This window comes from Heptranchias perlo, chromosome 3 (genome assembly GCF_035084215.1).
Source record: "Heptranchias perlo isolate sHepPer1 chromosome 3, sHepPer1.hap1, whole genome shotgun sequence".
Classification (NCBI taxonomy): Eukaryota; Metazoa; Chordata; class Chondrichthyes; order Hexanchiformes; family Hexanchidae; genus Heptranchias; species Heptranchias perlo.
The window spans coordinates 1,840,376-1,865,866 of NC_090327.1; the positions used below are offsets into that span (position 1 = coordinate 1,840,376).

The 25,491-nt window shown below is 44.4% G+C and overlaps 1 protein-coding gene across 1 annotated transcript; it reads left to right on the plus strand.

Annotated features, from left to right (window-relative positions):
* Window positions 1–442: 442 nt before the first annotated feature.
* Window positions 443–24,665, plus strand: LOC137305880 (zinc-binding protein A33-like). The gene is made up of 6 exons (XM_067974817.1): window positions 443–643; window positions 4,992–5,087; window positions 7,512–7,751; window positions 13,760–13,782; window positions 16,324–16,460; window positions 23,743–24,665. Exons 1-6 carry the CDS (start codon window positions 443–445, stop codon window positions 24,357–24,359), a joined length of 1,314 nt encoding a protein of 437 aa, XP_067830918.1. The 3' UTR covers window positions 24,360–24,665.
* The last annotated feature ends 826 nt before the right edge of the window (window positions 24,666–25,491 follow it).

The window sequence follows — 25,491 nt, forward strand, 5'->3', positions numbered from 1 at the left end:
TTTGAATACTTATATTGGGTCTCTCCTTAGCCTTCTCTGCTCTAAGGAGAACAATCCCAGCTTCTCCGGTCTCTCCACATAACTGAAGTCCCTCATCCCTGGTATCATCCTGGTAAACATCCTCTGTACCCTCTCCAAGATCTTGACATCCTTCCTAAAGTGTGATGCCCAGATCTGGACACAATACTCCAGCTGAGGTCCAACCAGTGATTTGTAAAGGTTTAGCATAATTTCCTTGTTTTTGTAACAACCGAGATGAGATTGCACAACCCTTCCCCTTGGCAACTATATAATCAGCTCCCTGCTTCCTCGTTTCTGTCAGTAAAGATCCTTTTCTATCCTGTACCTACCCTTTTTATAAAATTCTCTTCTTCATTAGTATCTGGAGTTCTGAATGCCGCTCTTTGAGGGTTTTTAAAAAAAAAATTCCCAACAATTTGAGATGGCTGAGCCAAATAATCAAGGTAGTATTGCTAGCAGCAACAGTGGAAGCAGTTTGGGCGTACAATGTGTGATGCACAGCGAAAACCTGATCCTCTTCTGCAAAGATTGCGCGGAGTGCGTATGTCCTCGATGCTTGGTGGGGAGCAAGCACAAGACACATACATTCTCACCCTTTGAGGAAGCCTGCAAGGAACAGAGAGTAAGTATTGGAACTTTCTCACGTTCTTTGCTATGGTGATGGGTTTCCAAGAGCAGGGTGCACGGGATAAACTGGATGTAGAGAGAAGGGATTGAACAGTAGTGTGCAAAGCGGGATATAGGTAGAAGTAGGGAACCTTGGATGACTCGGGAGATTGAGGCACTAGTCAAAAAGAAGAAGGAGGCATATGACATGCATAGGCAGCTGGGATCAAGTGGATCCCTTGAAGAGTATAGAGATTGCCGGAGTAGAGTTAAGAGAGAAATCAGGAGGGCAAAAAGGGGATATGAGATTGCTTTGGCAGATCAGGCAAAGGTGAATCCAAAGAGCTTCTACAAATACATAAAGGGCAAAAGGGTAACTAGGGAGAGAGTAGGGCCTCTTAAGGATCAACAAGGTCATCTATGTGCGGAACCACAAGAAATGGGTGAGATCCTGAATGAATATTTCACATCGGTATTTACGGTTGAGAAAGGCATGGATGTTAGGGAACTTGGGGAAATAAATAGTGATGTCTTGAGGAGTGTACATATTACAGAGAGGGAGGTGCTGGAAGTCTTAACGCGCATCAAGGTAGATAAATCTCCGGGACCTGATGAAATGTATCCCAGGACGTTATGGGAGGTTAGGGAGGAAATTGCGGGTCCCCTAGCAGAGATATTTGAATCATCCACCGCTACAGGTGAGGTGCCTGAAGATTGGAGGGTAGCAAATGTTGTGCCTTTGTTTAAGAAGGGCGGCAGGGAAAAGCCTGGGAACTACAGACCAGTGAGCCTGACATCTGTAGTGGGTAAGTTGTTAGAGGGTATTCTGAGGGACAGGATCTACAGGCATTTGGAGAGGCAGGGACTAATTAGGAACAGTCAGCATGGTTTTGTGAGAGGAAAATCATGTCTCACGAATTTGATTGAGTTTTTTGAAGGGGTAACCAAGAAGATAGATGAGGGCTGTGCAGTAGACGTGGTCTACATGGACTTCAGCAAAGCATTTGACAAGGTACCGCATGGTAGGTTGTTACATAAGGTTAAATCTCATGGGATCCAAGGTGAGGTAGCCAATTGGATACAAAATTGGCTTGACGACAGAAGACAGAGGGTGGTTGTAGAGGGTTGTTTTTCAAACTGGATGCCTGTGTCCAGCGGTGTGCCTCAGGGATCGGTGCTGGGTCCGCTGTTATTTGTTATTTATATTAATGATTTGGATGAGAATTTAGGAGGCATGGTTAGTAAGTTTGCAGATGACACCAAGATTGGTGGCATTGTGGACAGTGAAGAAGGTTATCTGGGATTGCAACGGGATCTTGATCAATTGGGCCAGTGGGCCGATGAATGGCAGATGGAGTTTAATTTAGATAAATGTGAGGTGATGCATTTTGGTCGATCAAATCGGGCCAGGACCTACTCCGTTAATGGTAGGGCGTTGGGGAGAGTTATAGAACAAAGAGATCTAGGAGTACAGGTTCATAGCTCCTTGAAAGTGGAGTCACAGGTGGATAGGGTGGTGAAGAAGGCATTTGGCATGCTTGGTTTCATTGGTCAGAACATTGAATGCAGGAGTTGGGATGTCTTGTTGAAGTTGTACAGGGCATTGGTGAGGCCACACTTGGAGTACTGTGTACAGTTCTGGTCACCCTATTATAGAAAGGATATTATTAAACTAGAAAGAGTGCAGAAAAGATTTACTGGGATGCTACCGGGACTTGATGGTTTGACTTACAGGGAGAGGTTAGACAGACTGGGACTTTTTTCCCTGGAGAGTAGGAGGTTAAGGGGTGATCTTATAGAAGTCTATAAAATAATGAGGGGCATAGATAAGGTCGATAGTCAAAATCTTTTCCCAAAGGTAGGGGAGTCTATAACGAGGGGGCATAGATTTAAGGTGAGAGGGGAGAGATACAAAAGGGTCCAGAGGGGCAATTTTTTCACTCAAAGGGTGGTGAGTGTCTGGAACGAGCTGCCAGAGGCAGTAGTAGAGGCGGGTACAATTTTGTCTTTTAAAAAGCATTTGGACAGTTACATGGGTAAGATGGGTATAGAGGGATATGGGCCAAGTGCAGGCAATTGGGACTAGCTTAGTGGTATAAACTGGGCGACATGGACATGTTGGGCCGAAGGGCCTGTTTCCATGTTGTAACTTCTATGATTCTATGATTCTATGATATGGATCTCTGAAAAAACGATGGTCTTTACGTGGAATAGCATTTTGTTTTTTGGTAACGCTCCCGTGAAGCGCCTTGGGACGTTTTACTACGTTAAAGGCACTATATAAATTCAAGTTGCTGAACACTCTTGTACTTAAACTCTCCCTATATAAACAGGGTCACTGACAGGTACCAGTGTGGCACTGTGACCCCTCTCACATTCTCCCTATATAAACAGGGTCACTGACAGGTACCAGTGTGACACAGTGACCCCTCTCACACTCTCCCTTTATAAACAGGGTCACTGACAGGTACCAGTGTGACACACTGACCCCTCTCACACTCTCCCTATATAAACAGGGTCACTGACAGGTACCAGTGTGACACACTGACCCCTCTCACACTCTCCCTATAGAAACAGGGTCACTGACAGGTACCAGTGTGACACAGTGACCCCTCTCACACTCTCCCTATAGAAACAGGGTCACTGACAGGTACCAGTGTGACACAGTGACCCCTCTCACACTCTCCCTATAGAAACAGGGTCACTGACAGATACCAGTGTGACACAGTGACCCCTCTCACACACTGCAGGTTAATGAAGGTACGGTAGCTTAGTGGTTACCGAACTGCACTATTAACCCTGAGTTCAAATCTCACCAGGGCAAGTTGTGAAACTCAATTTAATAAATCTGGTCATTTATAGGTTCACACTAAGTAAGCTGCCGGATTGTTGTAAAAAAAACAACTGGTCTGGATCTATATGTGCCTCCAGTCCTGCACTACATGTCTCTTAATGGCCTCAGGGCAACTAGGCAATAAATATTGTCTTGCCAGTGATGCCCACATCCCAAGAACAAGTATAAAAAAATGTTTCATCTGTTCTGTGCAACAATTCACCACTGTTGGCTGATTAAACATTGACTAATTAGTTTTGTACATCCACTCCTTGCTGGATATAACTTTCCCTTTGTATTCTGTCTCAAGTGGCCATTATTCACGTGAGCTGATAGAGTGAGTGTCAGCAGGGTATTTGCCTGCCAGTGGCGTCATACTGGAGTATTAGTTTTACTGAATAAACATCAACTCTGTGATGTTGCACAGCAAATAACCCTCACCCTTCTGAAATAATTGTAAACAATTTTACAACACCAAAGCCCCGAAAGCTTGTGGGATTAAAAATAAAATCGTTGGACTATAACTTGGTGTTGTAAAATTGTTTACAATTGTTAACCCCAGTCCATCACCGGCATCTCCACATCATGGCTACCTTCTGAAATAAGTAGTGATTCGGCACAGTTACACTGTGAGTAACCCTTTCCTTACCGAATAAACATTCACTTCATTCATTACACAAATATTGTGCACCACATTCCGAGCCAAATTCTGGGCACCACACTTTAGAAGGGATGTCAAGACCTTAGAGAGGGTGCAGAAGAGATTTACTAGAATGGTACCAGGGATGAAGGTCTTCAGTTATGTGGAGAGACTGGAGAAGCCAGGGTTGTTCTCCTGAGAGCAGAGAAGGGTAAAGGGAGATTTGATAGAGGTGTTCAAAATCATGAACGGTTTTGATAGAGTAAATAAGGAGAAACTGTTTCCAGTGGCAGAAGGGTCGGTAACCAGAGGGCACAGATTTAAGGTGATCATCAAAAGAACCAGAGGCGACATGAGGAAACATTTTTTTACGCAGCAAGTTGTTATGATCTGGAATGCGCCGCCTGAAAGGGTGGTGGAAGCAGATTCAATAACAACTTTCAAAAGGGAATTGGATAAATACTTGAAGGGAAAAAATTTACAGGACTATGGAGAATGAGCAGCGAATGGGACTAATTGAATAGCTCTTTCAAAGAGCTGGCACTGGCATGGTGGGCCGAATGGCCGCCTCCCAAGTTGTACCTACTGTGATACTACGATTGTGACTTGTACTTTAAATATCAGATCAATCTGCATAAGGATGCAACTATCTCCCTCTCAGGTAGATGTAAATGATGGTGAACATTACAATTAATTTCAGATAATGCTGGAAACACTCAGCAGTTCAGACAGCATCTGTGGAGAAAGGAAGGTAGGTTGTCAAACATCATTGAGCTGAAATGCTAGCTCTATCTTCCTCTCTCTGTCTGACCTGACTGTTTCCAGCATTTTATGTTTTTTTTTAGATTTGCAGCATTCGCAGTATTTTACATTTTGTTCAATTCATTTCAGTTTCAGATTATAAATAAAGTGAAGGAGCTGAAGAAGATTCATGACAGAGTCAAGAAGGACATGGACCGGTTTCCTCTGACACTACAGGACATTGAGGTAAGCACAATCTGAGAAACGTTCCCTTTGTCTTTCCTTCCTCCTACAATCCTCAGGCTTTTATACACAAACTTGGCATCGCTTCATTGCTGCCTCGTGATTTACCTTGCCTTTTCTTATACTCTTTTCAATTTTGGTGATGTACTGTGCTATAGGGCCTTCACCGTGAGATGTTCAGATATTTCCTATTTTCGACACCAGCTATCCTGAGGCTGCTAATTAATGGCAAACTTGGGGCAGTTCCCAATTATGGGAGCCCCATCACCATAAGGGCTGCACCAGTTCAAAGATAAAGCTACCACCAACTTTGCAGGGCAACTAGGGATGGGTAATAAATGTAGCCTTGCCAGCATTGCTCACATCCAGGAGCAAATAAAAACATTTAAAAGCACTGGGCTAAAATCAAGACCCAGTTCCAATCTTAGTCCTTTCCCAAGATCCAAAACTGTGCAACTCCTCACTTCCCTCGTTCTTCTCCTCTTACAATCTTCAGGTTCTAACATCCGAAGCTAAACAACATTGAATCATGATTGCTTGATTTACCTCATCTTCTCAAACCCTTTTCTACCTCGGTAGTGCTCAGCATTATTGGCCTTAGGCATTCATCATGGTTTCACAAAACAATCCTTGCTTACTCTCAATCCTCCTGATACTGCCATGTTCCAAGATCTCCTCATTCGACAACATTCTCAGGTTCCCCCTCCTCCAACTCTATCACACTCTCCATTCCCTCTAACTCCATCACACTCTCCGTTCCCTCTAACTCTATCACACTCTCCGTTCTCCCAAACTATATCACACAAAAGAGGTGAATTCCAGAGGTGAGGTGAGACTGACTGCTCTTGAGATCAAGGCAGCATTTGACCGAGTGTGGCACCAAGGAGCCCTAGTAAAATTGAAGTCAATGTGAATAAGGGGGAAAACTCTCCAGTGGCTGGAGCCATACCTAGTACAAAGAAAGATGGTAGTGGTTGTTGGAGGCCAATCATCTCAGCCCCAGGACATTGCTGCAGGAATTCCTCAGGGCAGTGTCCTAGGCCCAACCATCTTCAGCTGCTTCATCAATGACCTTCCCTCCATCATAAGGTCAGAAATGGGGATGTTCGCTGATGATTGCACAGTGTTCAGTTCCATTCGCAACCCCTCAAATAATGAAGCAGTCCGTGCCCGCATGCAGCAAGATCTGGACAACATCCAGGCTTAGGCTGATAAGTGGCAAGTAACATTCGCACCAGACAAGTACCAGGCAATGACCATCTCCCCTTGACATTCAACAACATTACCGTCGCCAAATCCCCCACCATCAACATTCTGGGGGGTCACCATTGACCAAAAACCTAACTGGACCAGCCACATAAATACTGTGGCTACAAGAGCAGGTGAGAGGCTGGGTATTCTGCGGTAAGTGACTCACCTCCTGACTCCCCAAAGCCTTTCCATCATCTACAAGGCACAAGTCAGGAGTGTGATGGGATACTCTCCACTTGCCTGGATGAGTGCAGCTCCAACAACACTCAAGAAGCTCGACTGATTGGCACCCCATCCACCACCTTAAACATTCACTCCATCCACCACCGGCGCACCACGGCTGCAGTGTGTACCATCCACAGGATGCACTGCAGCAACTCTCCAACGCTTCTTCGACAGCACCTTCCAAACCCACGACTGCCACCACCTAGAAGGACAAGGGCAGCAGGCACATGGGAACAACACCACCTGCACGTTCCCCTCCAAGTCACACACCATCCCGACTTGGAAATATATCGCCGTTCCTTCATCGTCGCTGGGTCAAAATCCTGGAACTCCCGACCTAACAGCACTGTGGGAGAACCTTCACCACACGGACTGCAGCGGTTTAAGAAGGTGGCTCACCACCACCTTCTCAAGGGCAATTAGGGATGGGCAATAAATGCTGGCCTTGCCAGCGACGCCTACATCCCATGAATGAATAAAAATAAAACACTCTCAGTAACCACAAACTCTATCACACTCTTAGTTCCCCCTAACTCTATCACACTCTCGGTTCTTCCTAACCTTTAAGATGATTGGCAAAAGAACCAAGGGTGACATGAGGAAAAACTTTTTTACACAGCGGGTGATTAGGATCTGGAATGCACTGCCTGAGGAGGTGGTGGAGGCAGATTCAATTATGGCCTTCAAAAGGGAACTGGATAAGTACTTGAAAGAAAAACATTTGCAGGGCTATGGGAATAGGGCGGGGGAGTTGGAATAGCTGGATTGCTCTTGCATAGAGTTGACGCGGACTCGATGTGCCGAATGGCCTCCTTCCGTGCTGCAACCTTTCTATGATTCTAACTCTATCGCACTCTCAGTTCCACCTAACTCTTTGCAGTCTTCGGTCCCCCAACTATGCTCTTCCGACATCACCTAGTTAAATGTTCTGAATTGTTTTATTTTTCGCAGATTTTCATCTCAAAAACAAAAGTGTCAGTTGAAGAAAAGTACAACACAATTATGGAGCTACTGGAGAATGACATGAGAACAACAATGAACCTGATCGAAGCAGAAAGCTTGTCAATGCAGACCTTCATTACAGAACTGCAAGTAGACAAGGAGGCCTATAGTAATGCCATCATTTCCATAATGGAAAGAGTCAATGAGATGAATAAGAATCCAGAATCTGAGAGTGTACAGATACTGCAGGTGAATATTAATATTTATTTTGGGCATAAGTCAATTCTTAGCTCCAAGAGCAAATATGTAGGCAAATTTCTGAGAATGCAAAATCAATAGGACAGTAATAGTAGGGGATTTCAACAACCCTAATATTAACTGGGATACAATCAGTGTAAAAGGTGTAGAGGGTGCAGAATTCTTAAATTGCATTCAGGAGAACTTTTTTAGCCAGTACATAACAAGCCCAACAAGAGGGGGGGCAGTTCTGGATTTAATTTTAGGGAATGAAGCTGGGCAGGTGGAAGGAGTATCAGTGGCAGAGCAATTTGGTGGTAGTGATCATAATTCAGTTAGATTTAGCATAGCTTGGAAAAAGACAAAGATAGAACAGGAGTTAAAGTTCTAAATTGGGGAAAGGCCAATTTTACTAAGCTGAGAAGTGATTTCATAGAATCATAGAAAATTTACAGCACAGGAGGCCATTCGGCCCATCGTGTCCACGCCAGCTGAAAATGAGCCACCCAGCCTAATCCCACTTTCCAGCACTTGGTCCGTAGCCCTGTAGGTTACAGCACTTCAGGTGCACATCCAGGTACTTTTTAAATTAGTTGAGGGTTTTTGCCTCAACCACCCTCTCAGGCAGTGAGTTCCAGACCCCACCACCCTCTGGGTGAAAAAAAAAGTTTCCTCAGCTCCCCTCTAATCCTTCTACCAAACACTTCAAATCTATGCCTCCTGGTTATTGACCTCTCTGCTAAGGGAAATAGGTCCTCCCTACCCACTCTATCTAGGCCCCTCATAATTTTCTACACCTCAATTAAATCTCCCCTCAGCCTCCTCTGTTCCAAAGAGAACAACCCCAGCCTATCCAATCTTTCCTCAAAGCTAAAATTCTCCAGTCCTGGCAACATCCTCGTAAATCTCCTCTGTACCCTCCCTAGTGCAATTACATCCTTCCTGTAATGTGGTGACCAGAACTGTACACAGTACTCAAGCTGTGGCCTAACTAGTGTTTTATACAGTTCCAGCATAACCTCCCTGTTCTTATATTCTGTGCCTCGGCTAATACCGGAAAGTATTCCATATGCCTTTTTATCCACCTCATCTACCTGCCCTGCTACCTTCAGGGATCTGTGGACATGCACTCCAAGGTCCCTCACTTCCTCTACACCTTTCAGTATCCTCCCATTTATTGTGTATTCCCTTGCCTTGTTTGCCCTCCCCAAATGCATTACCTTACACTTTTCCGGATTGAATTCTATTTGCCACTTTTCTGCCCACCTGACCAGTCCATTGATATCTTCGTGCAGTCTACAGCTTTCCTCCTCACTATCAACCACATGGCCAATTTTTGTATCATCTGCGAACTTCTTAATCATGCCCCCTACATTTAAGTCCAAATCATTAATATCACCAATACCACAAAAAGCAAGGGACCCAGTACTGAGCCCTGCGGAACCCCACTGGATACAACCTTCCAGTCACAAAAACACCCGTCGACCATTACCCTTTGCTTCCTGCCAGTGAACCAATTTAGGATCCAACTTGCCACTTTCCCTTGAATCCCATGGGCTTTTACTTTTTGACCATCTGCCATGTGGGTTTTTGTCAAAAGCCTTGCTAAAATCCACGTACACTACTTCAAATGCACTACCCTCATCAACCCTCCTTGTTACCTCCTCAAAAAATTCAATCACGTTTGTCAGACACGATGTTCCCTTAACAAATCTGTGCTGATTGTCCTTGATTACTCCTTGCCTTTCTAAGTGACGGTTTATCCTGTCCCTCAGAATTGATTCCAATAATTTGCCCACTACCGAGGTTAGACTGACTGGCCTGTAATTACTCGGTCTATCCCTCTCTCCCTTTTTAAACAATGGTACAACGTTAGCAGTCCTCCAATCCTCCGGCACCACACCTGTATCCAGTGTGGATTGGAAAATGATGGTCAGAGACTCCGCTATTTCCTCCCTTGCTTCTTTTAACAGCCTGGGATACATTTCATCCGGCCCTGGTGATTTATCTACTTTCAAAGATGCTAATCCCCTTAATACTTCCTCTCTCACTAAATTTATCCCATCCAATATTTCACACTCCCCCTTAGCTGCAATGTCTGCATCGTCCCTCTCTTTTGTGAAGACAGACGCAAAGTATTCATTAAGAACCATACCCACATCCTCCGCCTCCATACATAGGTTACCTTTTTGGTCCCTAAAAGGCCCTACTATTTCCTTAGTTATCCTCTTGCTCTTAATGTATTTATAAAACATCTTTAGGTTTCCCTTGATTTTATTTGCCAATATTTTTTCATGCCCTCTCTTTGCTTTCCTAATTTCCTTTTTAATTTCACCCCTGCACTTTCTATACTCCTCTAAGCTGTCTGTAGAATTGAGTTCTCGGTGTCCGACATAAGCTTTCCTTTACTGCCTTCAGCAAAACAGCTACTTGAAGGTAAATCAGTGTCAGAGCAGCGGGAGGCATTCAAGGGGGAGATTCAAGGGGTTCAGAGTAAACATGTTCCCACAAAGAAAAAGGGTGGGACTGCCAAATCTAGAGCCCCCTGGATGACAAGGAGCATACAGGGTAAGATAAGGCAGAAAAGGGAGGCTTATGTCAGACACCGAGAGCTCAATACTATCGAAAGCCTAGAGGAGTATAGAAAGTGCAGGGGTGAAATTAAATAGGAAATTAGGAAAGCAGAGAGGGCATGAAAAAATACTGGCAACTAAAATTAAGGGAAACTCAAAAATGTTTTATGAATACATAAAGAGCAAGAGGATAACTAAGGAAATAGTAGGGCCTTTTAGGGACCAAAAAGGTAACCTATGTGAGGAGGCGGAAGATGTGGGTCTGGTTCTTAATGAATACTTTGTGTCTGTCTTTACAAAAGAGAGGGACGATGCAGAGATTGTAGTTAAGGAGGAGGAGTGTGAAATATTGGATGGGATAAACATAGTGAGAGGGGAAGTATAAAGGGGTTTCGCATTTTGAAAGTAGATAAATCGCCAGGTCCGGATGAAATGTATCCCAGGCTGTTAAAAGAAGCAAGGGAGGAAATAGCGGAGGCTCTGACCATCATTTTCCAATCCTCACTGATACAGGCGTGGTGCCGGAGGATTGGAATCAATTCTGAGGAGCAATATAAACTGTCATTTAAAAAGGCACGGATTAATCAAGGACAGTCAACATGGATTTATTAAGGGAAAGTAGTGTCTGACTAACTTGATTGAATTTTTTGCGGAGGTAACAAGGAGAGTCGATGAGGGTAGTTTGTTTGATGTAGTCTACATGGATTTTCGCAAGGCTTCTGACAAGGTCCCACATAGCAGGCTGGTCAAAAAAGTAAAAGCACATGGGATCCAAGGGAAAGTGGCAAATTGGATCCAAAATTGGCTCAATGGCAGGAAGCAAAGGGTAATGGTCGACGGGTGTTTTTGTGACTGGAAGGCTGTTTCCAGTGGAGTTCCGCAGGGCTCAGTGCTAGGTCCCTTGCTTTTTGTGGTATATATTAATGATTTGGACTTAAATGTAGGGGGCACGATTAAGAAGTTTGCAGATGATACAAAAATTGGCCGTGTAGTTGATAGTGAGGAGGAAAGGTAGACTGCAGGAAGTTATCACTGGACTGGTCAGGTGGGCAGAAAAGTGGTAAATGGAATTCAATCTGGAGAAGTGTGAGGTAATGCATTTGGGGAGGTCAAACAGGGCAAGGGAATACACAATTAATGGGAGAATACTGAGAGGTGTAGAGGAAGAGAGGGACCTTGGAGTGCATGTCCACAGATCCCTAAAAGTAGCAGACAGGTAGATAAGGTGGTTAAGAAGGCATACGGGATACTTTCCTTTATTAGCGAGGCATAGAATATAAGAACAGGGAGGTTATGCTGGAACTGTATAAAACACTAGTTAGGCCACAGCTTGAGTACCGTGTATAGTTCTGGTCACCACATTAAAAAAGTACCCGGATATGCATTTCAAGTGCAGTGACCTACAAGGCTTCGGACCAAGTGCTGAAAAGTGGGATTAGGCTGGGTAGCTCTTTTTCGACCGACACAGACACGATGGGGCAAATGGCCTCCTTCTGTGCTGTAAATTTTTCTATGTTCTAACTCCTGACATTTCTTTAAACGTAGTCACCTCTTTTCATCTTTTTGTTGTTGAATTTTTGTGCCCATCACAAAACTTCCTGACTTGGAAATATATCGCCGTTCCTACATTGTCGCTGCATCAAAATCCTGGAACTCCCTCCCTAACAGCACTGTGGGAGAATCTTCACCATACGGACTGCAGGCGGCTCACCTTCTTGAATGAGGGAAGTTAGTGCTGGGGAATGGAACACTTTCTATTTCAGGCACTCAGGCATCAAACACTCCCAGGGTAGGTACAGCACAGGTTAGAAACAGAGTAAAGATCTCTCTACACTATCCCATCAAACACTCCCAGGGCAGGTACAACACGAAGTAGATACAGAGTAAAGATCTCTCTACACTATCCCATCAAACACTCCCAGGGCAGGTACAGCACGAAGTAGATACAGAGTAAAGATCCCTCTACACTGTCCCATCAAACACTCCCAGGGTAGGTACAGCACAGGTTAGATACAGAGTAAAGATCCCTCTACACTGTCCCATCAAACACTCCCAGGGCAGGTACAGCACGTGTTAGATATGGAGTAAAGCTCCCCCTACACTGTCCCATCAAACACTCCCAGGGCAGGTAAAGCACGAGTTAGATACAGAATAAAGCTCCCTCTACACTGTCCCATCAAACACTCCCAGGGCAGGTACAGCACAGGTTAGATACAGAGTAAAGATCCCTCTACACTGTCCCATCATTCACTCCCAGGGCAGGTAAAGCACGAGTTAGATACAGAGCCAACCTCCCTCTACACAGCACAGGTTAGCTAGGAATCCCTTTTTTTTATTCGTTCACGGGATGTGGGTGTCGCTGACGAGGCCAGCATTTTGTTGCCCATCCCTAATTGCCCTCGAGAAGGTGGTGGTGAGCCGCCTTCTTGAACCGCTGCAGTCTGTGTGGTGACGGTTCTCCCACAGTGCTGTTAGGAAGGGAGTTCCAGGATTTTGACCCAGCGACAATGAAGGAACGGCGATATATTTCCAAGTCAGGATGGTGTGTGACTTGGAGGGGAACGTGCAGGTGGTGTTGTTCCCATGTGCCTGCTGCTCTTGTCCTTCTAGGTGGTAGAGGTCGCGGGTTTGGGAGGTGCTGTCGAAGAAGCCTTGGCGAGTTGCTGCAGTGCATCCTGTGGATGGTACACACTGCAGCCACAGTGCGCCGGTGGTGAAGGGAGTGAATGTTTAGGGTGGTGGATGGGGTGCCAATCAAGCGGGCTGCTTTATCTTGGATGGTGTCGAGCTTCTTGAGTGTTGTTGGAGCTGCACTCATCCAAGCAAGTGGAGAGTATTCCATCACACTCCTGACTTGTGCCTTGTAGATGGTGGAAAGGCTTTGGGGAGTCAGGAGGTGAGTCACTCGCCGCAGAATACCCAGCCTCTGACCTGCTCTCGTAGTCACAGTATTTTGCACCACCTTAACAATTACAATTTGCCTCAACTCCTACCGCACAAAGCATAGTGCACTGGAGTGACATTTCTTGATTTCTACACCAGCCATCATATGGCCTCTCTGAATGAGATTGTAAATTTAGTGTGATTAGTGTAAAATTAGGGGCAGTTTTGTGATGTGTGCTCATGAACGCTCGGAGTAGGATTGAGATTGTCCCAAGCACATTTTATGGAGTGCCATTATGGCCAGCAGACAGAGGAGACTTTCATCCCAACAGGTCCGGGCTAGATTTGAACCGAACTCCTAGTGGTGAAAGCAAGAGTTTCTAATCCCCTGCAACACCCAACTCTCACTCCCAACCCCACATACAAAGTTTGCACAAAAAACAACTAGAAGCTAGGAGAGACACTGGTCATTATTAGCAGATTTGTTGATTTTGGTTTTTCATGTACTGTCTCATTGATAATTTAAAATAATTTAATTCATTTATCTGTTTCTTTGTATTATAGGAAATCATGAGTTGGAAGATACGGTAAGAATCTCAATATTTTTTAATGACTACATAAGTGACTTGTGGGAGCATTTCCAGCAAGAGTCGGGAGTAGGTTTTCAACTTGCCACCCGAGTGTAAAACTGGTGTTGCCGATCGATCGCCCGTTCTAGAAACCTAGGTGGCAAGTTGAAAATCTACCCCAGGGTCTTTTGAAGAAAAATTGGAAACAAAAACAATTAGACTAGTTTGGGGTCTTTTCACTAGAACAAAAAAGGTTAAACGGGTATCTGATAAAAGTGTTGAAAATTCTGAAACATGATGATACGGTAATTCAGAAAAATCCTTTTCTATTGGCTGGTGAGTCAGTAACATAAGAAATAGGAGCAGGAGTGGGCCATTCGGCCCCTCGAGCCCTGCTCCACCATTCAATCAGATCATGGCCGATTTTCTACCTCAACTCCACTTTCCCGCCCTATCCCCATGATCCTTGATTCCCTTAGTGTCCAAAAAACTATCGATCTCAGCCTAGAATATACTCAACGACTGAGCATCCACAGCCCTCTGGGGTAGAGAATTCCAAAGATTCACAACCCTCCGAGTACAGAAATTTTTCCTCATCTCAGTCCTAAATGGCCGACCCCTTATCCTGGATGACCTCTAGTTCTAGACTCTCCAGCCAGGGGAAACAGCCTCTCAGCATCTACTCTGTCAAGCCCTCTAAGAATTTTATACGTTTCAATGAGATCGCCTCTAATTCTTCTAAACTCCAGAGAATATGGGCCCATTCTACTAAATCTCTCCTCATATCACAATCCTCCCATCCCAGGAATCAATCTAGTGAACCTTTGTTGCACCGCCTCTAAGGCAAGTATATCCTTCCTTAGGTAAGGAGACCCAAACTGTGCACAGTATTCCAGGTGTGGTCTCACCAGAGCCCTATATAATTGCAGCAAGACCTCCTTACTCTTATACTCCAACCTCCTTGCAATAAAGGCTGACATAATATTTGCCTTCCTAATCATTTGCTGTACCTGCATGTTAACTTTCTGTGATTCGTGTATAAGGACAAATCTTTCTGACTACCAACATTTCTAGTCCCACACCTTTTAAAAAATATTCTATTTTTCTATTCTTCCTACCAAAGTGGATCATTTCGCATTTCTCCACATTATACTCCACCTGCCACCTTCTTGCTCACTCACTTAACCTGCCTATATCCCTTTGCAGACTCTTCACAGCCTCCTCACAACTTACTTTCCCACCATGCTTTGTATCATCAGCAAACTTGGATTTATTACACTCGGTCTCCACATCTAAGTCATTGATATAGATTGTAAATAGCTGAGGCCCTTGCGGCACCCCACAACAAGTTACAGCCTGCCATTCCTACTCTGTTTGCTGTCCGTTAACCAATCCTCAATCCATGCTAGTATATTACCCCCAATCTCATGAGCCCTAATCTTGTGTATTAACCACTAGTGTGGCACCTTATCGAATGCCTTTTGAAATCCAAATATACCTCTATATAACTAGGGGACATGCATTTAAATGAAGAGTGAGATTAGGAGAATTTATTTTAATGCAGAGGTTGTTAGGAGATGGAATGCCTGACCAGAAACAGTGGGAGAAGAAGAATCCACAATAGCTTTAAAAAGGAAAGTGGGTAAATATCTGAAAGAGAAAAATTTAAAATAAGATGGTGAAAGAGGAGGGGAATGAGATTAAGTGGAGAGCATAGATGTGACGGACCAAATGGCTTCCTTCTGTGTTGTAAAGTTGTACATGATTCTATGATATCCCTCTGTGTCATTTAGTCAAATAAATCCTGTTATCAGTACTTGTCAGGCCATTTGGTTCAAGGTGGTTGACTACTAACTGCTCTCTGAAGAGGCCAGCAAGTCACTCAGCTGTATTAAAGCATTAAGGATGGGCAGTAAATGGCAACCACGTCAGTGATGCCCACATCTCGCAAATAAATTTTTAAAAAGCATCATTAATATGGTTGAATCACGGAAGCCTGCTGATCACAATCATATTCCATCAGCAAAAAGCTGGAAAAGGATAAGAATGAAAGAACTCCCATTTATATAACATCTTTCATGTCCTCAGGATGTCCCAAAGTGCTTCACAACCAATGAATTACATTTGAAGTGTAGTCACTGTTGTTTTGTAGGAAAAAGTAGCAGCCAATGTACACGCAGCGAGATCCCACAAATAGCAATGAGATAAATGACCAGTTTGGTTGAGGGAAGTATTTTGGCTAGGACATCAAGGAGAACTCCCCTGCTCTTCTTTGAATAGCACCATGGGATCTTTTACATCCACCTGAGAGGGCAGACGGGGCCTCTGTTTAACGTCTCATCCGAAATACGGCACCTCCAACAGTGCAGCACTCCCTCAGTACTGCACTGGGAGTGTCAGCCTGGATTATGGGGCTCAAGTCTCTGAAGCGGGGTTTGAACCTACAAATTAAAAATACTTCTACTCGTACTTATAAAGGATTCTAATTGAATTGCTACCAAATGTGCAAATTTGTAACAATATATTTTCTTCACAAATTATTTTTTTAATACTGTTTAGACTTGAAACTTTTGAAAATTTGCAAACGTCAATTAATAAAGAAGTGTCAGCGGAGAACCGGAGACTGAAGTCGCTGGGGTGTTCTGTAGAGGAGCTGCACCAGGCCGTGAAGAGGTTGCTTCCGCGCATGTGGGAATGTGAGTGTGGAATGTGGGGGGCCAATGACATTGTGAGTTCTGACCAAATCCTTCATCGATGAATGTGTGGCTGGAGAGATGGTGCAGGAGGGATGGTTTTAGATTCTTGGGGCATTGGGACCAGTTTTCAGGGAGGTGGAACCTGTACAAGTCGGACGGATTGCAACTCAACAGGGCCGGGACGAATATCCTCGCGGGGAGGTTCATTAGTGCTGTTGAGGAGGGTTTAAACTAGCTTGACGGGGGATGGCAACCTGAGCGTAGATTCAGAAGGGAGAGAATGGAAATGGAAGGCAGAGAAGGGAGAGAAGGGAAATGGAAGGCAGAAAATTAGTAAGCGAGTTTCGAAGGCAGAGGAAACAAAGGTTAGAAAATAGACAAAAAGGAGTTTAGCAGTGCTTAATGGTATATATGTCAATGCAAGGAGTATAGTGAATAAGGCAGGTGAGCTGAGGGCACAGATAGACACATGGCAGTATGATATCTTAGCTATTACTGAAACGTGGCTTAAAGAGGGACAGGAATGGCAGCTCAATGTTCCTGGTTACAAGGTTTTCAGACGAGATAGAGAGGGGGATAAAAAGAGGGGGGGCGGCAATATTGGTTAAAGAAACAATTACAGCAGTGAGGAGGGGATGATATGTTAGAAGGATCATCAAGTGAGGACATATGGGTTGAGCTAAAGGATAAAAAAGGGGCAGTCACACTACTGGGAGTGTACTATAGACCCCCAAACAGTCAGAGAGTGATAGAAGAGCAAATATGTAGGCAAATTTCTGAGAAATGCAAAAACAATAGGACAGTAATAGTAGGGGATTTCAACTACCCTAATATTAACTGGGATACTATCAGTGTAAAAGGTATAGAGGGTGCAGAATTCTTAAATTGCATTCAGGAGAGCTTTTTTAGCCAGAATGTCGCAAGCCCAACAAGAGGAGGGGCAGTTCTGGATTTAGTTTTAGGGAATGAAGCTGGGCAGGTGGAAGGAGTATCAGTGGGAGAGCATTCTGGTGGTAGTGATCATAATTCAGTTAGATTCAGCATAGTTATGGAAAAGGACAAAGATAGAACAGGAGTTAAATTTCTCAATTGGGGAAAGACCAATTTTACTGAGCTGAGAAGTGATTTAGTAAAAGTGGACTGGAAATAGCTACTTGAACGTAAATCAGTGTCAGTGCAGTGGGAGGCATTCAAGGGGGAAATTCAAGGGGTTCAGAATAAACACGTTCCCACAAAGAAAAAGGGTGGAACTGCCAAATCTAAAGCCCCCTGGATGTCAAGGAGCATACATGGTAAGATAAGGCAGAAAAGGGAAGCTTATGTCAGGTACTGAGAACTCAATACTGCAGAAAGCCTAGGGGAGTATAGAAAGAAAGCCTAGGGGAGTATAGAAAGAAAGCCTAGGGGAGTATAGAAAGTGCAGGGGTGAAATTAAAAAGGAAATTAGGAAAGCAAAGAGAGGGTATGAAAAAATACTGGCAAGTAAAATCAAGGAAAACCCAAAGATGTTTTATGAATACATAAAGAGCAAGAGGATAACCAAGGAAAGAGTAGGGTCTATTTGAGACCAAAAAGGTAAACTATGTGTGGAGGCGGAAGATGTGGGTATGGTTCTTAATGAATACTTTGCGTCTGTCTTCACAAAAGAGGGGGACGATGCTGACATTGTAGTTAAGGAGGAGGAGTGTGAAATATTGGATGGGATAAACTTAGTGTACCATCTTTTTCCAATCCTCCCTGTTACAGGTGTGGTGCCGGAGGATTGGAGGACTGCTAGAGTTGTGCCGCTGTTTAAAAAGGGAGAAGGGGATAGACCGAGTAATTACAGGCCAGTCAGCCTAACCTCGGTGGTGGGCAAATTATTGAAAACAATTCTGAAGGACATTATTAATCGTTATTTAGAAAGGCATGGATTAATCAAGGACAGTAAGCATGGATTTGTTAAGGGAAGGTCGTGTCTGACTAACTTGATTGAATTTTTTGAGGAGGTAACAAGGAGGGTCGATGAGGGTAACCGCACTTGATGTAGTCTACATGGATTATTGCAAGGTTTTTGACAAGGACCCACATGGCAGACTGTCAAAAAAGTAAAAGCCCATGGGATCCAAGGGAAAGTGGCAAGTTGGATCCAAAATTGGCTCACTGGCAGGAAGCAAAGGGTAATGGTCGACGGGTGTTTTTGTGACTGGAAGGCTGTTTCCAGTGGGGTGCCGCAGGGCTCGGTACTAGGTTCTTTGCTTTTTGTGGTATATATTAATGATTTGGACTCGACTGTAGGGGGCATGATTAAGAAGTTTGCAGGTGATACAAAAATTGGCCATGTGGTTGATAGTGAGGAGGAAAGCTGTAGACTGCAGGAAGATATCAATGGACTGGTTCAGGTGGGCAGAAAAGTGCCGAATGGAATTCAATCCAAAGAAATGTGAGGTAATGCATTTGGGGAGGGCAAACAAGGCAAGGGAATACACAATAAATGGGAGGATACTAAGAGGTGTAGTGGAACAGAGGGACCTTGGAGTGCATGTCCACAGATCCCTGAGGGTAGCAGGACAGGTAGATAAGGTGGTTAAAAAGGCATACGGGATACTTTGCTTTATTAGCCGAGGCATAAAATATAAGAGCAGGGAGGTTATGCTAGAACTGTACAAAACACTAGTTAGGCCACAGCTTGAGTAATGCGTACAGTTCTGGTCACATTACAGGAAAGAAGTGATTGCATTAAAGAGGGTACAGAGGAGATTGACGAGGATGTTTTTTTTATTCATTCATGGGATGTGGGCGTCGCTGGCAAGACCATCATTTATTGCCCATCTCTAATTGCCCTTAAGAAGGTGGTGGTGAGCCGCCTTCTTGAACTGCTGTAGTCCGTGTGGTGAAGGTTCTCCCACAGTGCTGTTAGGTAGTGAGTTCCAGGATTTTGACCCAGCGACAATGAAGGAACAGCGATATATTTCCAAGTCAGGATGGTGTGTGACTTGGAGGGGAACGTGCAGGTGGTGGTGTTCCCATGCGCCTGCTGCCCTTGTCCTGCTAGGTGGTAGAGGTTGCGCGTTTGGGAGGTGCTGTCGACAAAGTCTTGGCAAGTTATTGCAGTGCATCTTGTAATCTTGTAGGTGCTATGCATGGCAGCCACGGTGCGCCAATGGTGGAGGGAGTGAATGTTTAAGGTGGTGGATAGGGTGACAATCAAGCGAGCTGCTTTGTCCTGGATGATGTCGAGCTTCTTGAGTGTTGTTGGAGCTGCACACATCTAGGCAAGTGGAAAGTGTTCCATTACACTCCTGATTTGTGCCTTGTAGATGGTGGAAAGGCTTTGGGGAGTCAGGAGGTGAGCCACTCGCTGCAGAATACCCAGCCTCTGACCTGCTCTTGTAGCCCCAGTATTTATATGGCTGGTCCAGTTAAGTTTCTGGTGACCCCAGGATGTTGATGGTGGGGAATTCGGCGATTGTAATGCCGTTGAATGTCACGAGGAGGTGGTTAGACTCTTTCTTGTTGGAGATGGTCATTGCCTGGCACTTGTCTGGCGCGAAAGTTACTTGCCACTTATCAGCTCAAGCCTGAAGCAGCTGAAGATGGTTGGGCCTAGGACACTGCCCTGAGGAACTCCTGCAGCAATGTCCTGGGGCTGAGATGATTGGCCTCCAACAACCACTAACATCTTCCTTTATGCTAGGTATGACTCCAGCCTGGAGAGTTTTCCCCGATTCCCACTGACTTCATTTTACTAGGGTTCCTTGATGCCACACTCTGTCAAATGCTGCCTTGATGTCAAGGGCAGTCACTCTCACCTCACCTTTGGAATTCAGCTCTTTTGTCCATGTTTGGACCAAGGCTGTAATGAGGTCTGGAGCCGAGTGGTCCTGGCGGAACCCAAACTGAGCATTGGTGAGCAGGTTATTGGTGAGTAAGTGCCGCTTGATAGCACTGTCGATGACACCTTCCATCACTTTGCTGATGATTGAGAGTAGTCTGATGGGGCGGTAATTGGCCGGATTGGATTTGTTCTGCTTTTTGTGGACAGGACATACCTGGGCAATTTTCCACTTTGTCGGGTGGATGCCAGTGTTGTAGCTGTACTGAAACAATTTGGCTGGAGGTGTGGCCAGTTCTGGAGCACAAGTCTTTCGCACTACAGCCGGGATATTTTCGGGGCCCATAGTCTTTGCTATATACAGTGCGCTCAGCCATTTCTTGAAATCACGTGGAGTGAATCAAATTGGATGAAGACTGGCTTCTGCGATGGTGGGGATCTCGGGAGGAGGCCAAGATGGATCATCCACTCGGCACTTCTGGCTGAAAATCGTTGCAAACATTTCAGACCTGTGTTTTGCACTCACGTGCTGGGCTCTGCCACCATTAAGGATAGGGATGTTCACGGAGCCCCCTCCAGAGGCCAGGATTGGAGAATTTTAGCTATGATGAAATACTCAATAGACTGGAGTTGTTTTCTTTGGAACATAGGAGGCTGAGGGGAAATTTAATTGAGTTGTATAAAATTATGAGGGGCCGAGATAGAGTGGATAGGAGTGGCCCTGGAAATAGTGGATGCATTGGTGATCATCTTCCAAAATTCTACAGACTCTGGAACAGTTCCTACAGATTGGAGGGTGGCAAATGTAACCCCACTATTTAAAAAAGGAGGGAGAGAAAAAACAGGGAATTACAGACCAGTTAGCCTAACATCAGTAGTGTGGACAATGCTAGAGTCTATTATAAAGGATGTGACAACAGAACACTTGGAAGGCATTAACGGGACTGGACAAAGTCAGCATGGGTTTATGAAAGGGAAATCATGCTTAACAAATCTACTGGAGTTTTTTGAGGAGGTAACTAGCAGAATAGATAGGGGAGAACCAGTGGATGTGGTGTACTTGGATTTTCAGAAGGCTTTTGATAAGGTCCCACACAAGAGGTTAGTGTGCAAAATTAAAGCACATGGGATTGGAGGGAATATACTGGCATGGATTGAGAATTGGAAACAGAGAGTAGGAATAAACGGGTCTTTTTCCGGGTGGCAGGCAGTGACTAGTGGGGTACCGCAGAGATCAGTGCTTGGGCCCCAGCTATTCACAATATATATCAATGATTTGGATGAGGGAACTGAATGTAACATTTCCAAGTTTGCAGACGACATAAAGCTGGGGTGGAATGTGAGCTGTGAGGAGGATGCAAAGAGGTTCCAATGTGATTTAGACAAGTTGGATGAGTGGGCAAGAACATGGCAGATGCAGTATAATGTGGATAAATGTGAGGTTATCCACTTTGGTTGTAACAACAGAAAGACAGATTATTATCTGAATGGTGATAGATTGGGAAAAGGGGAGGTGCAACGAGACCTGGGTGTCCTTGTACACCAGTCGCTGAAAGCAAGCATTCAGGTGCAGCAAGCAGTTAGGAAGGCGAATGGTATGTTGGCGTTCATTGCAAGAGGATTTGAGTACAGGAGCAGGGATGTCTTACTGCAGTTATACAGGGCCTTGGTGAGACCACATCTGGAGTATTGTGTGCAGTTTTGGTCTCCTTATCTGAGGAAGGATGTCCTTGCCATGGAGGGAGTGCAACGAAGGTTACCAGACTGATTCCTGGGATGGCAGGACTGATGTATGAGGAGAGATTGGGTCGACTAGGCCTATGTTCACTAGAGTTTAGAAGAATGAGAGGTGATCTCATCGAAACATATAAAATTCTAACAGGACTAGACAGACTAGATGCAGGGAGGATATTCCTGATGGATGGGGAGTCCAGAACCAGGGGTCACAGTCTCAGGATACAGGGTATGCCATTTAGAACCGAGATGAGGAGAAATTTCTTCACTCAGAGGGTGGTGAACCTGTGGAATTCTCTACCACAGAAGGCAGTGGAGGCCAAGTCATTAAATATATTCAAGAAGGAGATAGATATATTTCTTAATGCTAAAGGGATCAAGGGATATGGGGAAAAAGCAGGAACGGTACTGAGTTAGACGATCAGCCATGATCATCTTGAACGGCGGTGCAGGCCCTTAGGGCTGAATGGCCTAATCTTGCTCCTATTTTCTATGATTCTATGACCTATTTCCCCTAGCAGAGAGGTCAATAACCAGGGGGCATAGATTTAAAGTAATTGGTAGAATGATTAGAGGGGAGCTGAGGAGAAATGTTTTCACTCAGAGGGTGGTGGGGTCTGTAACTCACTACCTGAAAGGATGGTAGAGGCAGAAACCTTCAACTCATTTAAAAAGTACCTGGATGTGCACCTGAAGTGCCGTAACCTACAAGGCTATGGACCAAGTGCTGGAAAGCGGGATTAGGCATGATGGCTCTTTTTCGGCTGGCACAGACACGATGGACCGAATGGTCTCCTTCTGAGCCATAAATTTCTTTGATTCTATCATAAAATTTGACACCGAGCCACATAGGAGATATTAGGGCAAGTGACCAAAAGCTTGGTCAAAGAGGTAGGTTTTAAGGAGCGTTTGATTCTTGGGATGGCAGGACTGACGTATGAGGAGAGATTGGGTCGACTAGGCCTATGTTCACTAGAGTTTGGAAGAATGAGAGGTGATCTCATCGAAACATATAAAATTCTAACAGGAATAGACAGACTAGATGCAGGGAGGATGTTCCTGATGGATGGGGAGTCCAGAACCAGGGGTTACAGTCTCAGGATACGGGGAATGCCGTTTAGAACCGAGATGAGGAGAAATTTCTTCACTCAGAGGGTGGTGAACCTGTGGAATTCTCTACCACAGAAGGCAGTGGAGGCCAGGTCATTAGATGTATTCAAGAAGGAGATAGATATATATCTTAATGCTAAAGGGATCAAGGGATATGGGGAAAAAGCGGGAACAGGGTACTGAGTTAGACGATCAGTCATGATCATTTTGAATGGCGGAGCAGGCCTACTCTTGCTCCTATTTTCTATGTTTCTATGTCTTAAAGGTGGAGAGAGAGGTAGGGGGCAGAGAGGTTTCGGAAGGGAATTCCAGAGCTTAGAGCCTAGGCAGCTGAAATCACAATTGCCAATGGTGGAGCGTTGAAAATCGGGGATGCACACAGAGATCTCGGAGGGTTTTAGGGCTGGAGGAGGTTATTAATGACCGCCTGCTTATTAGTCCAGTGCCATAACCACTACACTACCACACCACAGCCGAGATCAAGAATGCTATACGGTGGAATCACCAACATGTCCCCATATCCAACCACTCTGTCACCATTGTTTCAAACTTTTAGTGTACAGTTAGTAACCATTTTCAAGTTTTAGTAACAGTAAAAAAAATGTTTTTTTTAACATGTTACAGATTCAAGAAATCTTACCTTCGATGAGAACACAGCACACAAGAATCTGACTGTGTCAAGGGATCTGTGTTCAGTGCAATACAGTCCCATGCCCATGAGTGTCTCCTACAAACCCACACGATTTGAAGGTTCATTCAATGTTCTGACGAATGAGGGTTTCTCATCGGGCAAACACTACTGGGAGGTGAAAGTGAGGAATAAGGATGGGTGGAACATTGGTGTCACCTATTCCTCTATCGCCAGGAAAGGCAAAGGCAAAGAAACTGTTTTGGGAAAGAACAAATATTCGTGGTCCCTCCGGATGGTTGACAATGAATACTTCGCACTGCATGGTGATGAGTCCATCTTGCTCGATCTGAACAGCAGAGACCACAACTGCGAACGGTTGGGAATATTTATGAATTACGAAGAAGGGCGCTTGTCTTTCTACAACATTGACCGAGGCAGTCACATTCACTCCTTTAAAACAAGGTTTCACAAGCCGGTATTTCCCGCATTCAATCCCGTCTCAACCACCAATTCAAAAAATTACGAACCAATTGTGTTGTGCCACTTAGCCACCACAAAAAAAGAGACTGTCTATGGTGACAATATAGAAATACTGGATGAAGAGCCCTGAACGACTCTCGGTATGACCTTGGAAGAATCACTTGGACAGAGGGTTACATTGCACTGGAAAATTTAATTTACTATGACTTTTGCGTAGCTTGATAAATTCATCACTGGAAGTGCTCTATTTATTTTTATCCAGATGACCATTTCTTTGGTTGTTTCAGGATGGTACATTTTGACAATACAAGTATATGTTCTGGCACAAGTGCCATGTTCAATTTTTGCCAACGTAGAGGTGTTAAAATGCACCAAATCCTCATAATTGTCCTTTCTTGTTCATGTCCAAGTTCTTAAAGGGGATTTAATTATCTGTACTAGCTTTATTTTTGGTTATGCAAGCCTATAATAATAGTTTCCAATGCAAAGAATTGTGCATTGCTTGTGTACAATGTTGTCATGTGTCACATTATTCATACCTGGTTCATTCACCGTCTCTCTCCAAAAGGGCGATAGTCCTTGCTTAATAAAGGGTATAGACATATTGGATAATTAGGAGTGATTCCAAGGCACTTCATGGCGGGGGTAGAGGGAGGGGATTAGGCAATATTCATAAACTGGACAGTGTTAAAATCAGGCCTTTAGTGTCTTTAACACAGAAAAATGTCCCAAGGTGCTTCACAAGAAAAAAGTAAAGAAAAAAATGGAAGAGACAAGGAGGTGTCACCAAAAGCTTGTTTAAAGAGGTGGGTTTAACTAGGGTCTTAAAGGAGGAGAGAGAGGTCCAGATACAAACTGTGAAGATTATAGGGGAGGGGTTTATTTGGTTTTACACCAGTTTCCGTTTCTGACAGTGGATGTCATGTTAGATGTTGACAGGCTATGCGCTTTGTGTGAAGCAGGAAAAGAATTTATTGAGATTTGAACGTGATTAATTATGTTTCTATTTGCATTCTTGTCAGAGATAAATGTGCCTTATTTTCAAACAAGAGAATAGTGTGTTGGCCAGGGGATGCAGAAACTACTGAGTTTATTCCAAACTGCTGACACACAGGCAAAAGCAACTTTTGAACTGAAGTAACCTGAGTTCAGTCGCTGGCCTGAGCTGGCTGGAACCGGTTTGAATTAGCTAAGTTTTGTGAAAGACAAAGGAGATGTGATAAGACACAAGTCCTTATTTAGAAAAGGAGTAATGAGGTAAT

Excerpts from the sequence above, each read along its gene's own strand:
- LOC137305880 (XM_067974817.1), top strand. The coding sequence starts at position 443 with ATGGCTGAGCCAAATAATCAAGGTAGTATTGCTAGCAGCAACAGTGGA. Across the intron at positions 5,088-7,511 it reads TGACACTACAGGACATTGAG|ATTTTCATCTCAAAAACAAA; the intron begins GTAAGCACAATC and ends TATTTTTCGCAG. Across the intron at positions 13,783-16,323 it reads ATCATGAGTTGGAAGATACG|ACTTGAAACTTTTGAAAATT; the intron begins GTAAGAATCTCA and ends AATACTGTTTAG.